The sequence below is a fragment of the Lissotriton vulgaris genome, chromosome 12, assembly GCF_964263255.1.
Source record: "Lissotriton vulgaris chromosome 12, aLisVul1.2, whole genome shotgun sequence".
In the NCBI taxonomy this organism is placed as follows: Eukaryota; Metazoa; Chordata; class Amphibia; order Caudata; family Salamandridae; genus Lissotriton; species Lissotriton vulgaris.
In genome coordinates, this window is record NC_141700.1 from 781,942,008 (window position 1) to 781,957,902 (window position 15,895).

General features: G+C 43.2%; 1 protein-coding gene across 1 annotated transcript in view; it reads left to right on the forward strand.

Annotated features, from left to right (window-relative positions):
• Window positions 1-279: 279 nt before the first annotated feature.
• LOC147678700 (thialysine N-epsilon-acetyltransferase-like) overlaps window positions 280-15,895 on the forward strand; it is a 93,198-nt gene continuing 77,582 nt past the window's right edge. The window contains exons 1-3 of the mRNA XM_086945715.1: window positions 280-363; window positions 6,431-6,482; window positions 7,397-7,480. Of these exons, the coding sequence (XP_086801841.1) occupies window positions 280-363; window positions 6,431-6,482; window positions 7,397-7,480 (220 nt within the window). The remainder of the gene's footprint in view (window positions 364-6,430; window positions 6,483-7,396; window positions 7,481-15,895) is intronic.

A 15,895-nucleotide genomic window follows, 5' to 3' on the forward strand; every position in this document is an offset into this window, starting at 1 on the left:
GAACCCATGATTAGAGTAGGCGCCGAGGCGAGAATTATCGAGTCCGCAGACATTGAGCCCAAGACCCTGCCGCGTCGGGACTTGAACCCTGGTCCCGGGCCTGATTTCTACTTCAGAGTCTGACGCTCTAACCAGTGAGCCACACTTCTGCTTTCTCTTTTTGCCAATGCGGAAGATGCCAATTACAGGGTAAAAGTCCTAGCCTATGCCGCAAGAAGCACATTTTGGTCGTTTTGGGGTAGCCCAACCCAAGATAGATCTGGGGAGCTTGTGCCGAATATGAGTTCAGGATCATCCAAGCGTGAGATCTTTGAGAAGTCTGCTTTATCTTGGACCCACGACTGTTGTTTAATCAACTTCTTGGTAAGTTTTTAAAACGTTTTGTGATTTGTGGAGGAAGTCCAGAGCTGCTCCAGCCCGGTATTTACAAGACCTTTTGCTAAGTATTTTGCAGCCGGTGAAGTCGGAGACTGCTCTAACTCCCTCCACAGATATTTGTTCAAGGTTCCTTCAGCAGATTTCCTCACTTTGTCCCACGAACAAATGTAGGCCCCCTGTCGTGCCAAGAGCTGTTGCTGAATTCCAAACTCCAGCCTAATCTGTGATGGCGAGGAGGGGGCTCTTGCTTCCCGATTACTGAATGATGTGCTGTTGGACTTCTGGTGCACGTAAAGATAGCTGTCTTTATTAATTATACTTTAGGTGAAGAGTGTTTAGACAGGAAAATAGAATTTAGGGAATGGAAACTTATATTATGCATTAATTCATGCTAAATGATTTACTTTGAGATGTCAGACTAATAAGCCTTCCTTGAATGATGCTTTTAATTTGCTAATAAAATAATGATTTCAGAATAAAAATGCTCTTTCTTTGAATATAATAGAGTTAATAAAGTAGATTTTGAAACAACAAGCTGGTCTTATTTATTCATGGTCTAGTTATCATTATTAGATATATTCGCCTATGTGACTTAATTATTAATGTTTAATGATTAAAAACCATGGTAAGATATAATAAACTACAGTTGTATATAACTTTGTAAATAGTTTATGTATAGAGAGTTTTAATTAGGTCACATGATTCAGTCGCTCAAAAATTGACCCTTTAGTTTATGGGCCTAGTTAGTGATTCATGATTAATGGTGAGTATTGTGGAGATGAGTAGCGATTGTGAGACAGTTTTTCATTAGGAGCGCTGGATCAGAACCAAGTCTGGATGAATGCAGCTGTGTTGCCTGTTTGCTGTATGCTGGGACTGAGTCTAATGTTTGGAGCTGCGTTGCCTGTTTGCTCTATGCTGGGACTAAGTCTGGACGTGCAGAGCTGCATTTCCTGTTTCCTCTCGGCTGGAACTAAGTCTGGAAGAGTGGAGCTGCGTTGCCTGTTTGCTCTGGGCTGGGACAAAGTCTGGAAGAGTGGAGCTGCGTTGCCTGTTTGCTCTGGGCTGGGACAAAGTCTGGAAGAGTGGAGCTGTGTTGCCTATTTGCTCTGGGCTGGGACAAAGTCTGGAAGAGTGGAGCTGCGTTGCCTGTTTGCTCTTTGCTGGGAATAAGGGCCTGATGTAGGTAAATCTCATTTACCGACTCTAGAATACCGAATTTTACTGATTCGGTATTCTAGATTCGGTAAATGAGATGTAGGAAATAATTCAGTAATTTTTACTGAATCGGTATTATTCGGTAGATTCGGTAGTTGCCATTGATTCCTATGGGCCTTAAACCCCATAGGAATCAATGTCAATTACCAAATTGGTAAATACCGATTCGGTAAAATTACCGAATTATCAAGGGGGACAGGGTGTCACTTTGACATCCTGTTGCACCCCTGATTCTGGCTTGTGTACCATGTGACACACATACATGCCCATAGGCATGTGACACACATACATGCCCTTAAGCATTCTCCATCGAGTTGATCTCTTTCCCTCAACCTTGTCATCTGGTTGATTGAGCGCCAAGATACTCCTTGGAGTGATAGGTGCGCTATAAAAGTGTCCTTTACATTTACATTTAGGGCATGTTTATGTGCCACATGGCACAGGTGTACATGCACAGATGTGCATGTACACTGGAATTCGTTATTTACCACAAAATATTATTTCGTGGTAAATAACGAATTCTTAAGGGCATGTAGCACTGTTTTGAGAAGGATAATATTAAACTAAAAATATATGAAGTAGAAACAATTTGACTTAATATTTGTGATGCTGTTGTAAAATTATAGATATATTGATCTACAAAACAGCGGTATAGAGGACCTACACCTAAGGGTTGGAAGTTATAAGAAGAAAAAAATATATATGAATAAAGCTTTCGAAATATAAGGTTGTTAGACACCGATACTAATAAGGGGTAATTCTCTAAATAGAGGACCTACATCTAAGGGTTGGAAGTTATAAGAAGAAAAAAATATATATGAATAAAGCTTTCAAAATATAAGGTTGCTAGACACCAATACTAATAAGGGGTAATTCTCTAAATTAGACGAACACGGACATAATTAAAAAACAGCAGAAGGAAGGAAGTATCAAGACCCTTCCCTCCACCAACGGCATACCAGCCATAAGCCTCATCCTACAAATAACTCCAAGATGGGATTATATCTAGCCTTTGGTTAAAAAGGTACAGAGATTTTGACTTTAACAAAAGACTCATGTTTATTATACAAATATGCAATAGGCTAAACAATATATCCTGTATTTCTGTCTATTCCTAGCAATTCTCTATCTGATCTTATTATCCATACGGTGGTCACCCCTGGTACAGCGAAAACATCGAATTTACGCATTATTTTGGATTCAGGTAGGAATCCTGGTTACATAGTGACCTAAAATAGACATATGTAATATAGGTAGAATTTGAGTTTTGAGTAAACTGTGGCATGAATTTTATTCTTTAGGTGGAAAATTTTAAAAAATCCATTGCCAAAAAATGCAAGATATACTGCCAAAAGAATAAGAAGCTGTATAATCAAGATATCATTTATGACCTCGAATTATTTACACTTCGAGGTATGTTGCGATATATTCTTTTGCACAAATGTGACAGCTACCTACTATATATGTGAATGGGCAAATAAATCATGGGTGAAATGAATGAAATAAATGATGCTCATCTTGTGAAAAGTGGGACTCTCACAAGAAATCAGGGACTACTATTGAAAATATTCTGTGAATGGGGCAAACAAAAAGTGATGCTCCCCCTGGTGGAAAAAGGGTCTCTCATAAGAAATCAGGGACTACTATTGGATATAATCCGTTATTGGGGTAATCCTCAATATTTGTATGCGATAATCATTGCTAAATGTGTTCTTATAAAGGAGAATATAGTTTATTTTCATTTGCTAAACGTCAGTACATATTAGGCCTCTGTTAGAAGTGAATTTTAATTGTGGCATTTTCTTTTTGGATACATTTTTTTTAAAACGTCCTGAAGAAGGTGTACCTATCTACAAAAGACACCGAAACGCCGTGTCGACTCTTGGTTTTTTATTTGTTATTTTGTTGTATTATCATGTATTGTGAAGTTTTAATATGCCATTGACTTTTAGAAATAAACTAATGATTTTAATTGCTGGTGTATATTAGAGTGTTTTCAGATGTTGCATGATCCTGTTATATTTCACACAGAGTTCCCAAACTGACGTTTAACCACTATTGAGTGAAAAATTATAGTTCTAACTAGATTGTAAGGTTAGTCTTTAGGTCGGATATAGCCTCCCTCAAACATCTCAGGCTGACTATATTACGACATAAGGAATATCCTTAGGCTCAGGGACTTTTTCTCTTTTAGCACTGTTTTCAGTGCCACCTACATCTAGATTTACCGATTCAGTAAATTTACCGATTCTGTATTTTACCGAATCGGTAAATTTAAAGAAGAGGTAAAATTTAAGTCCCCTACATATCAAAATCCAAATACCGGTCGTTAAAGACCGAAATCGGCCGTTATCGATCGCTATGTGGTGTCCTACATCGGGCCTTAGGTCTGGATGAGTGGAGCTGCGTTGCCTATTTGCTCTATGCTGGGACTAAGTCTGGACGTGCAGAGCTGCATTGCCTGTTCCCTCTCGGCTAGGACTAAGTTTGGAAGAGTGGAGCTGTGTTGCCTGTTTCCTCTATGCTGAGACTAAGTCTGATGTTTGGAGCTGGGTTGCCTGTTTGCTCTAGGCTGGGACTTAGTCTGGACGTGCAGAGTTGCATTGCCTGTTTGCTCTAGGGTGGGACTAAGTCTGGACGAGTGGAGCTTTGTTGCCTGTTTGCTCTATGCTGGGACTAAGTCTGATTTTTGGAGCTGCGTTGCTAGTTTTCTCTAGGCTGAGACTAAGTCTGGATGTGTGGAGCTGCAATGTCTGTTTCCTCTCGGCTGGGACTGAGTCTGGACTTGCAGAGCTGCATTTCCTGTTTGCTCTAGGCTGAGACTAAGTCTGGATGAGTCCAGCTGTGTTGCCTGTTTGCTCTATGCTGGGACTAAGTCTGGATGTGTGGAGCTGCTTTGCCTATTTCCTCTCGGCTGGGACTAAGTCTGGACGAGTGGAGTTGTGTTGCCTGTTTGCTCTATGCTGTTACTAAGTCTGATGTTTAGAGTTGCGTTGCCTGTTTCCTCTCAGCTGGGACTAAGTCTGGACGAGTGGAGTTGTGTTGCCTGTTTGCTCTGGGCTGGACTAAGTCTGATGTTTAGAGTTGCGTTACCTGTTTCCTCTCAGCTGGGACTAAGTCTGGACGAGTGGAGTTGTGTTGCCTGTTTGCTCTGGGCTGGACTAAGTCTGATGTTTAGAGTTGCGTTGCCTGTTTCCTCTCAGCTGGGACTAAGTCTGGACGAGTGGAGTTGTGTTGCCTGTTTGCTCTGGGCTGGACTAAGTCTGATGTTTAGAGTTGCGTTACCTGTTTCCTCTCAGCTGGGACTAAGTCTGGACGAGTGGAGTTGCGTTGCCTGTTTCCTCTTGGCTGGGACTAAGTTTGGAAGAGTGGAGCTGCGATGCCTGTTTGCTCTGGGCTGGGACTAAGTCTGGACGTGCAGAGCTGCATTTCTTGTTTCCTCTAGGGTGGGACAGAATCAGGATGTGTGGAGCTGCATTGCCCTTTGGCTCTCAGCTGGGGCTAAGGGCCTTATTATGAGTTTGGTAGTCCGATGGACCGTCAAGCTCATGGTGACGTTGCGTCTACCGCCACACCGGTGGTCCAACCACCCTATAACAAGTAGGGTGGCCGAACTGCCGTGGGACCGCTGCTGCTGTTTGGATTTGGACGGGCACACAGGTGGAAGGACAGAATGAATGGGTAAAGACTGAATGATGGATGAAAGAATTAATAGATGACAGAATGTAATTTTGAAATGGTGATTATCAGGGGTTTGATGGAAGGATGAATGGCTAGGTCCTTGGAGAAGAGAGCTCTTCTGGGGAGGGTTGTGATGACTTACTTTGCTTTCTTTGTGCCATAAGAGCTGTAATTCAAATTGGGAGGTATTTACATTTTCTGGCTAATCCCTTGCCATGTGTTACTATTCTGTATTTGCTGTGTGCTTATGTGTGGGATCTATACACCTTGCATATGACATTTTGAGTGACACCCAACTGCCGTTTAAATGTTACACTAGTAATTGTAAATGTTTGCAAGTTTTGTTTTAGGTGTAAGGTTTTAGGGAGAGCCTCATAGTGCCATGAGCTGTGCTTGAGATGTATATATTGTGTTTGTAGCAATAGGCAAGGCGTCAAGAATTTACTATGTAATAGTGTATGGACAGGGCCTTCTTTAAGAAAGTTGCAGGGAAAGCACCTTTGTGACTTCCATCAGCTGCAAAGTCCTTATAAACAAAGTCAGATTCCATATTTTAAGTTCCACTTGCTGAAACACCCATAACACGTTCCCTATAGTGGGTTCATCACAGCAATCCTCCCTTTAGTTCACCTATGCGTGCCGCTTTACGTCTCACAATGGCACTCAGACATGAGATGCTAGTAACAAAGTCTATCAGCCAAAGACCAACGAACATGTGTGACAGATGGGAGACTTAAGGGCCCTTCTTCACATTCTGCGGTGGGGGGGGGGGGGCTTTATTTTATGTTATGCCACTGCCCCTTAATAACAGGGTCTTAACTGGTCCTATAGAAATATGTCCCTACAAAAGTGTAAACCTGTATTTAAATGTGTGAATCCTGCTATACTCACTTTCCACCTATAGCGCTGTCTAACTTTCTCTTTTAACTCAAACTCAGCTTATTTGGAAGCAGGTGCTTCACATTGACTTTACCTTTAAATCCATGTTTTGGGAGGGAGATATGTTTAGTACTTCAGATGTTTAGCCAGTAGATGTGTTTGAGCCTGTGTGTGTCAAGCCTTGTGAATTTGCAATCTTAGCTTTGAAGAGCTGCCATCTCATGTTGGCATTTCAGGATAAAGGCTGATGTTTTGTGTCTCTATTTATTTTTAGGAACTGGCTGAATATGAGAAACTAGCCGATAAGGTCCAAATCACAGAGGAAGGTAAGATTGAAACACGTTTGAGACGTGGAAAGGCCCTGTGCCAGGGGTGGGGTGGGGGGGGGGCTCTGCCATGGATTGCTTCATTGTAAAGCCAATGGTTGTTTCCAAGCTCTTACAGCAGCCCTCCCATGGCCCCAGAGAGTGTCAAACCAAGACACACCAGTCTTGTTGGAGCACAGAGGTACTCAGTTACCCGGACCTGTGGCCAGTGGAAATGTATGAATTATGAATTGATTGATTTATGCTAGTAATAGTTGGGTTTTGACTTTCCCATCATTATCTGGACATTGGCGCGATAAACTTGCGAAGATAGATATGGAAAATGTTTTGTGCCCTTGAATACCAGTCATGTGGCTGCCAACAGAGCTTCCTGTAATGTCATCTGTTAACAAATTAATACATTCGTTCATTAATCAATTAAACTCACCCTCCCCTCGTTTCCTCTGTAGCTCGCGAGTCACATAGCCCAGAGTCTGATTGTTCACATTGTCTCTGAACATGACTTATATTGCTTGGGTGCACTAAGTGGGCTTCCAGGCACTTGACTGGTGATGTATTAGGCAGGGCGGTGACTCCTTAGTGCTGTGGTATATATCCAAGATTGGTCCTTGAAGGTGAGAGCAATGCTTTATTTCCAAGACACCCCCAGGAGATAAGATGAATCTAGAAGGAACCATCAATGCACTGAGAGGATAAACTGAAATTGCACGGCGATGGTGGCTCCAGTCATCTCATCGGAGACACCTGCCCGAAATGATGTATCTTCATGCACTCAGGACATCATGTCCACATTTCAAGGATCTCGCGACTCGCGCCCACTCACTTACGACGACCTTGTCCTTCTTTCTTGATACAGCCCTTGCGTCAACGATGGACCGCCCGTCTCACTGTTGATTGTGTCTCTGTCTTTGCAGTGCTGAAGAAGGACGGCTTCGGTGACAACCCCTTCTACAAGTGCTTTGTGGTGGAACTCTGCTCCGGACAGAAAAGTAAAGAAGGTACAAGCAAGGCCGCTCTTACGTCGCTTTACCCTGAACTACACCCCCACCCACAGTTCCAGGCGGGGCACCCCCTCTGCCAGAGCTCAACAGTGCTAACTTGATGAACACCCTGTAATTCCCCCACTACATCTCTGCCAGTGCCCCCCACTAACTGCAGCAGCACCCCTTGCTATTCTTGTCCTGAGAGACCCACTCACACCCTTGTCTTACCTCTTCACCTCAACTGTAAGTTACTACGCACCTTGCTGCTCGCGTGCGAATACCCACATACAACCCTGCTAATCCCCCCCCCCCCCCCCCCTTCACCCTGACTAGCAGCATCTCTTTCTTCCTGGTATTATCACATACAGGCTTCCCGATGCACCCCAAAGGGAGATGTGACCCCCAGATAGTCCCCCAGCCCACACTGTTCCACTAACTCAACCTCCATCATTCGTCCAGAACACCCTGCTTTATAGTTGACCCCACTGCAGTAGGAACCCACCCCAAGCTCTACCAATGCACCCCATCCTGCCCCTCATGCCTTTCCAGTGATGGGGTCCTTGTATTACAGCACATGTTGTTAGAGCCTGTATAAGAAGTTGTTGTGAACGTAAAATCTCTGATTTCTCTAGTAATTGATAAATGCTCTATTGGATAATATTGTCTGGTAACAGTGCCTACAAGGGATTCTTTTTGGTGTGGAAGTCTTAGGTACTCTTAGAAATAAATTATCTTAAACCCTATTCAGTGGCTTATTGTAAATGAATTACAAAGTTAATTATTATACTTCAAAGCGAATCTATCGCAAAACAGAAAGAAGCACAACAGAATTAAACAATACAGAATGGGTGTATACTTTTAGGGTAGAAATTTATGTAAAAAAAAACAGTGTTATACAAAAGGGTACAAAAATACAACTCACATATGAACAAAAGCGACTGAGATGGACATTCTTGATTCCAACTATTTTCTCACGAGAACTTTTGCCATAAGCCATTTCACATATTAGAAAACAGGGAAATCATCATTGAGTATACAATGAACAATTCCTGATATGATGTTTACAACGAAAATGAGCTGGATTGTCGACGTTTTGGTCTTGCTTGTGATAAAATCTATAAGACCTTCTTCAGGACGAAATGCTCTTATGTGGATTGAAGACCCCTAAGTGGATGGAATAATCCAGAAAGTGGTACATCAAATAAAGATTTCATAGGTTAAAAAGTGAAACACCTGTGATGAAAGTGAATTATTTTTTGTATGTGGCTAGAAAGAAATAAAAAAAGGACCAAAACCCCGATATTACCGGAGATGGTGATTTATCGATGTAGAATAAGTGAAACCTTTACCAACTTAACACAAAAAGCAAGTTCCAAGAACTTACTGGAAATTGAGAACATAACCATATGTTCAAAAGCAAAGAGCGATTCAATGCAGGGATGGAGAATTGATAATACTCTTAAGAATCTACAATGGAAGAGTAGGGTTTAAAAAGTAATACTGTTCTTAACCAAGATGACAGTGACTCAAACTAAGTCCTGCTTTTACATTCTAGGTGAAAGAAAACTATCAAGAGAGTTATGGGCAATGCTGCCCAACAGCCACAGACTCCTTGATGATTATTATACACATTCTAAGATTTAGGGAGAATAAATCTAGGGCCGGTTGTTTAAGCAGCTTAATCGAATTTCAGAATGGATGACCACATGTTATAATTAATACCCATCTCAAGCTGCAGATTTCATTAAATTCATGCCAGGAATCAAAACATAATTTTCCTGGTTATTAAACTTTATCGAATCCGAAAATGCTTTATCCAAATTATTATGCTATCTAGAACATATCAATTCATTAAAAGCTGAAGCCCTACTGGAGAGAGGCCAGTGTTAAAGAAAAAGGTTTGCTAAGGGAATTATATAGTCGTGATCATCATGCTAGAGACCTTTAGGATAAAATGACCCCCTATGGTGTGAATCCGTTTGCTTACCAGGTCTTACGTAGTTATGTTATGTTATATATGACTTGTAACACGCACAAATACTCATGAGTGTCCTGGCGCGGAATTGAACTGAGGTCTGAGAGCAGAGAATAATTAAATGGGCTGGTTAAAAAGATGAGTTTTAAGTAGTTTCCTAAAAATACGGAAATCCTGAGTATGGCGCAGCAAGTCAGGAAGCTGTTTCATAAAATGGCTACCTTTACCGAAAGCGACTGGCCCCCATCCTAGAACGGCGGAATCGGGAGTAATCATCAAACGGTGGGAAGCAGAGCGTAAAGAACGGCGGGGATTGTAGAAGGCCACGCGCTTCTTGATGTAGGAAGGTCCAGAATCATGCAGGGCTTTATGGGCTAAAGTAAGAGCCTTAAACTGCACCCGCTGGGCCGCGGTAAGCCAGTGGAGGTCACGCAAGTGTAACCTTACACTGGATCTCTTAGACATGTTAAATAAGAGTCTGGCCACCGCATTCTGAATAAGTTGGAGTTTATTGATCAAGTATCCAGGGATGCCGATGAATAACGCGTTGGCATAGTACAGCCGGGACAGGATAAGTGACCGCGCCATCATTTCCTTCGCGGCTGCGGTAGCATAGGGAAAAACCTACTCAGTGTCTTAAGTTTGCCGAAATAGACACCCATAAGTCTCTTAATATGCTTAGAGAACCGTAGATCCTCTCCGAACCATTCGTAGTGTCGACCTTCGTATTACAAGCGTTCACCACACGGATATTATCAGTCCTTCTTAATGGATAACACTCTCTCCAAGTTCAGACGAATAGTGTTGCAAACAGGCAACTTTCGGACTCCGGAGCAACATTAAACCAGCCGAGTGTGTGTACACGTAGCTCAACCAACTCAGCGTGCACTCAGGCACGACGCATAGCTGTACTCTCTTAGTCAAAAGTCGCCGGAGTAGTGTAGGCGCTGTTACCTGACATTGAGTTTGTGTTACCCAAGCCTCCAAGAGTTTATTGGGTTGGACATTTTCCCTCTGAGTACTGTTGGATGATATGTCACAAACATTAGAAGGGCCGGTGCCGGCAGCCAAGGCTCTCGCAGAAAGAGCCGCGTGTAGTGCTAGAATACTAGGCAATCGCAAAGTAACTGATCCAGTGGAATCAGGGAGTAGGGGTAGGTAAGAAATAAACACTGATCTTAAGGCACTCGAATACCCCGTATGCAAATCCAGAATTTGGGTATACAGAGTCCCACCAACTATTGTTAGTTATAAGAAATGTTGATATTATCAATATACAGCATAAAAAGCAACTATCTGTACTACCCACCGTAGGCTGTTTGGAGTGTGTCACTCACAGGGTGACGTTGACAAGCTCCACAATAGCGGCCAATGAGAAGACAGTGAGAACAATGGAGTACTAGGATGAATCTGAAGAGTGGAGAATGCAGGAGCCACACTCTATCCTGAAGCATCAGAGAAGGTAAGTACCGGAAGGAACAGTGAACAAAACCAAGGTACACACAAGGGGAAACTGGATGCTAAATGGGACAGAATGCTGAGAAACCTTACCAGTGGAATATTTGTAAAGCAGCGTCTTTTAGTAGCGCTGCTGGTCTTGACCATAAAGTTAGTGCCTCAGTGGTCGGTGCCACATTGGGAAGGAAAGAAGACGTTCACGCTTAGTGACAACGCTGCCATCTTGGATTGGGAAACATGCAGAGACAATTGCCAATAGTTTCAGGCTTTGCATACTGTATGGAACCTGTGGGGCTGTTGTTTCTCACACGACGTAGTGCCAACTAAGAGGCACCATCCTTTGCAGCCATCTGCAAACATGCCATAATATTGTGTTTTCTTCTTGTAAAAGGGTAAGGTGGCACTCTAGTTAGATGGTGAGTATGTGCATAGTTTGGAACCTGGCGCTGTTGTTGGATGGTGAGTTATCACACAGTTCCTGACAATGTCTCAGCAAGTAGACAATTTTCTGTTATAATAACTTCCACCATGTTGTCCATGTGGCAGGGGAAATTATACCCATGAATACGAAACTGGTGCAGAATCTTCAAAGCAAAGGACTTCCAACTTCCTTAACAAATTGTAAGAATGCGTGTTACCCACCTTACTTTAAAAAAATATTAGAATTGCTCAAAGAGAAGGCTCAAATGGCAATGAGTATTCTGCCCAGGCAACCTGATATAGGGAAACATCCTTTACGACGCAACTTTTACAACGCAGTGCCTTTACAACGCAGTATTTACAACGAAAACCATTACAACGCATTGCGCTGGGGGGCACTCTAGGATAGGGAATAAGTTTAATTTACTATCTAACACCTTCCCTAGTGTCCACGGGGACTGGAGTTGGAATAGTAAATTAAACTATTCACTATCCAGCACCCCAAAGCACTATGCATTGTAAAGGTTTTCGTTGTAAATACCGCGTTGTAAAAAGCATGTGTGGTAAAAGTATGCGTTGTAACGTCATACATCCCCTGATATATTGCAAAAAATTGTCTAGACACTTCAAGTGCAGTCCCAACCCCCTGTCCTTCAGGGTGGAAGACTTGGAGAACCTCATTTCATTTATAATAATCTCCTGATTGGTTTGGGGCTGCTCAGACTTTTCTTTTTCTGTATCTTGCATAATCTTATATTTGAGCTGTACTAATAATTTAGGGGCATATGTATTAAAAACCCATTTTGCTAGTCCTTAATAGCGATTTTTTGCGAATCGCTATTAAGGACTCGCAAAATGGAATGTATGTAGGAATCACAATATTAATTGCGATTCCTTAATATTCCTTTATTGCGGATTGCAAATTGTGATTCGCAATTAAGGAATAGTTCCCCGTTCATTCCTATGGGCCTAGAGGCCCATCAGAACGAATGGGAAGACATTCACTATTTGCGAGAACCAATCAGGTACTCGCAAATTATGAATGCAATTTCTAGGGTGCAAGGGTGTCAAAAGGACACCCTGTTGCACCCCTGAAATATGTATGTGTGCCACATGGCACTTCGAAAAATGCATAAATGTGCATTCTTCAAAGAATTCAAAAATTACCACTTGTAGTTGGTTGTAATTTGCGATTTGTTATGCCAAAATCGCACAACTTGGGTGCTTCATGAATCACATTTAAGGATTCGCAATTTGCGATTCCTTAAATGCAATCGCAAAATAGGGATTCGCAAATTTTGTAATTCCCTATTTTGCGATGCCCTTTTAGGATGAAACATTCCAAAAGGCCTTTTCCCGTTCGCTAACGGGCCGATTCTGAGAATCGGCCCGTTTGCGAACAGGAAACGGGCTTGATACATATGCCCCTTATTTCTATGCTGATAGCGCCTCGAGGCAGTTCAGTTTGCATTGAGGCACCTTTCATCAGGGTGCTACTTGATCACACTCTTAGTGGAACAAGAGCCTTTAAATTGAAGACATACAACTAAAACTTTTCAACTTGGCATTGCTTGTGGGTGAGTTCGCTATTTTCTCTTAACTGTCTTGGTCCTGATTATGAGTATGTTATGTTAATTTCGATTTATATAGCGCCAAATCACCGACAGGTCTCTAAGCGCTTGCTTTGGGAACCCGTCCTGGCTTTCCCTGCGAGATAACCCCTACTGGGCATCCTCAAGGTGAAGCCAGGCATCCCATCGCGGCAGGGCCGTAGTGGAGATTAAGCAAGCTATTGCCCAGAGTTGCAGAGTGTGAACCCATGATTCGAGTAGGCACCGGGGCGTGAATTATCGAGTCCGTGGACATTTTGAGCTCAAGACCCGCCGAGGTGGGGAATTGAACCCTGGTCCCGGGTCTGACCTCTGCATCAGGGTCTGCCTCCTCTAACCAGTGAGCCACACTTCTCCACAATGTAGGGCAGTCCCAACACCGCCGTACCCGTGGTGGCAGTCCGATCACCCAATTACGACTATGGCGGTCGGACCACCACATAACCGCTGCCACCGCCAGGATCCTGGATCACGTGGCGGGCAATGCAGGCGGTGCAGATTCGGGCAATGCTGTGCTAATCACACGACCTGCATTTCCGCTGACCTTTTCATGGTTTTGACATCGCCATAAAAGGGTCAGAGGAAAGGACCCCAAACAGGGCCCCAGTGCGTTTTAGTCCATTAGGAAATGTGGCTCGGGGCACATTTTGTGCCCCCCCCCATGTCTGCACTGTTGTGCGCGCTGTGTGTGCCATGCACAACAAAGTGCAGACGCTGAAGATGTAGTTCCTGTCTCTTTTTCTAGAATTGGTTCATAAACTTTCATGAATATTTCAATCCTTCAGAATCTCTGGGAAAGGAACTGACATCTCTTCCATCAGAGCTGTGAAAAAATAAAGTGCCAAAAAAGTATGAAAGTCCATGGCAGATGATCACATCACAAATGTTGAACTGGTAGTGACAAAAAAACTGAAGCAAAGGATATGCTTCTGATAAGACACACTTAAGACTATAAATGAACTGGGTGTGGTGAATTTCTTTGCTGAAGATCTGACACGCCAACTCCCACCTGGAGGATGCCTCTGCCCACATGCATGAACAGACAGTGGAGCAGACAGGTCTCTGCACAGATTTGCTCCACATGTTGGCCCTGGAGCAATGCAGTGAAGATCTCTTTAAGAAGGTATTGAAGAGAACCAAAATCCAAGCGACTCCCATTCTGTGGATGAATGCCAAAATCCAGGAAAGGACTGTTGAAAAGCAAAGACCTGCTTATCCGATGCCCTTTTTCATTGCTGGTTCGATAAGAACTAACGCCCCTGGTCCATTTCTTCTTACATTATGGGCGCATCTAATTATCCTTAAGCGCCTATTTCAAATTTCTGTTCCAAACCAATTTCATAATACGTATTTCAATGATATCCTTGAAAATCAGCAATTCCTCCCTGAAAGGCAACTGGAAATTGGAACAGGCAGTTAAAGCAATTTGATAAACGTGATCAGGAAACCTATTTTCAAATGTACCCCAGTCTCCTTACCACCATTCCTTTCTTTCTAACACTCTTCTTATGAGCCCTAGTTGGGAGAACCAACTTCTGGTGTTGAGTGATGTGTCTTGAAAGTGGACCACTGATGCAGGTTAGTTCACTTGTTCAGATCCTACAGCGTCTAGTTTAGTGGTATGAACCACCATCTCTTTCAGTCAGAGGTCTACCAGGACTGGTCTAGTAAGACTAGTGAGCAGCACAGAGTCCTTCAAGGTCGTTCATACATGGACGTGTGAAGGGAAGTAGCCATTTTGTTTTTTCTTGTACTTAGGCATCAGGCCTTTGGGGTTGTTAATTTTAAGACCTAGGCAAACCAGAATTCCTCCAAGGGCTGAAGAACAGTGCCTGTGTATTCTGGCTGCTATGGTAGGCGAATAAAATGGAACAGCATCCCTCTTGTGGTTCATATTACTCAAAATGTTATAAAATGGAGCTAAGCGATGCACCAGTTTGTTTTGAACGAGTTAGATTTGTGGGTCCTATGCCCAAAAACGCCGGCGATTCACAGGACAGGAAGAACTATTTCGATTTCGATATGATCTAGAAATGAAGAAGGAAGTGCAGAGTTTCTGTTCCTGACCTGGCAGGGGCAGTTCCAGGGTTCCAAGTGAAATTGTCATAAAATGTTTTAGTTTGGAACCAAATCTCTTCTAAAAGGTGGGAGCACCATCCTAGTCTGTCTTTGCTGTTCATCATAAAGGAAAGACTATAGGAGAGCCAGATGCAACTTGCCATTAACGTGCATGCTTTACTCAGTCATGCACGCGCGTAAGGCGGTGTGCGGGGGTGGTGTGCCTGACGTACCGGATACAAGGCACGGCGCTGCTGGGAACGTCAAACAAGGCATTGCCTGGAAGCATCAGGTAGCTTCACATGTGGTTCAAAGCCCAGACCAGGATGCACACCACCCTTAACCCCTTCGATGCTGATGACGAGCTCAGCTCGTCATCAGCCACGGGCGGCGTGTGCGGATGACGAGCTGAGCTCGTCATCTAACGCGGCTTTTGAAAAAAAGCACCGTAGGGGAAAAATCACCGCAGCAGCGATGCGGTTAACAACTTGCCTACTTCTGTACGTCCATCAGCCATTAAACCCAAGGATAACAGGCTGGCATCACACATGCATCCGCTAATATAGTCTGTATTTTTTATGGTTTTTATATTGTATTGCATCATTTATGTAGAGCTTACTACCCCCATGTGGGACGCTGAAACTTTTGTCTACATGCTACACCATGTAGGATGTGTGGTTGGGCGGATGTTGTTTTTGTTTTGATCCTATGTAGGAAATGTTTCGATGTCTTCTGTGATGACCACCGAGGTGGGGTTATTGTGTTCTGGGACACAGCACGTTGGATGATGAAGTGTAAGAGATAGATGCACAGTTTTATGGTTTTTAGTAAGTTGCTAGCTTTGGGTAGCTCTCCAGGTCCCCTTTATTGTATTTCACAGGATGTAGTCTGCTTAGCTGGTTACTGCAC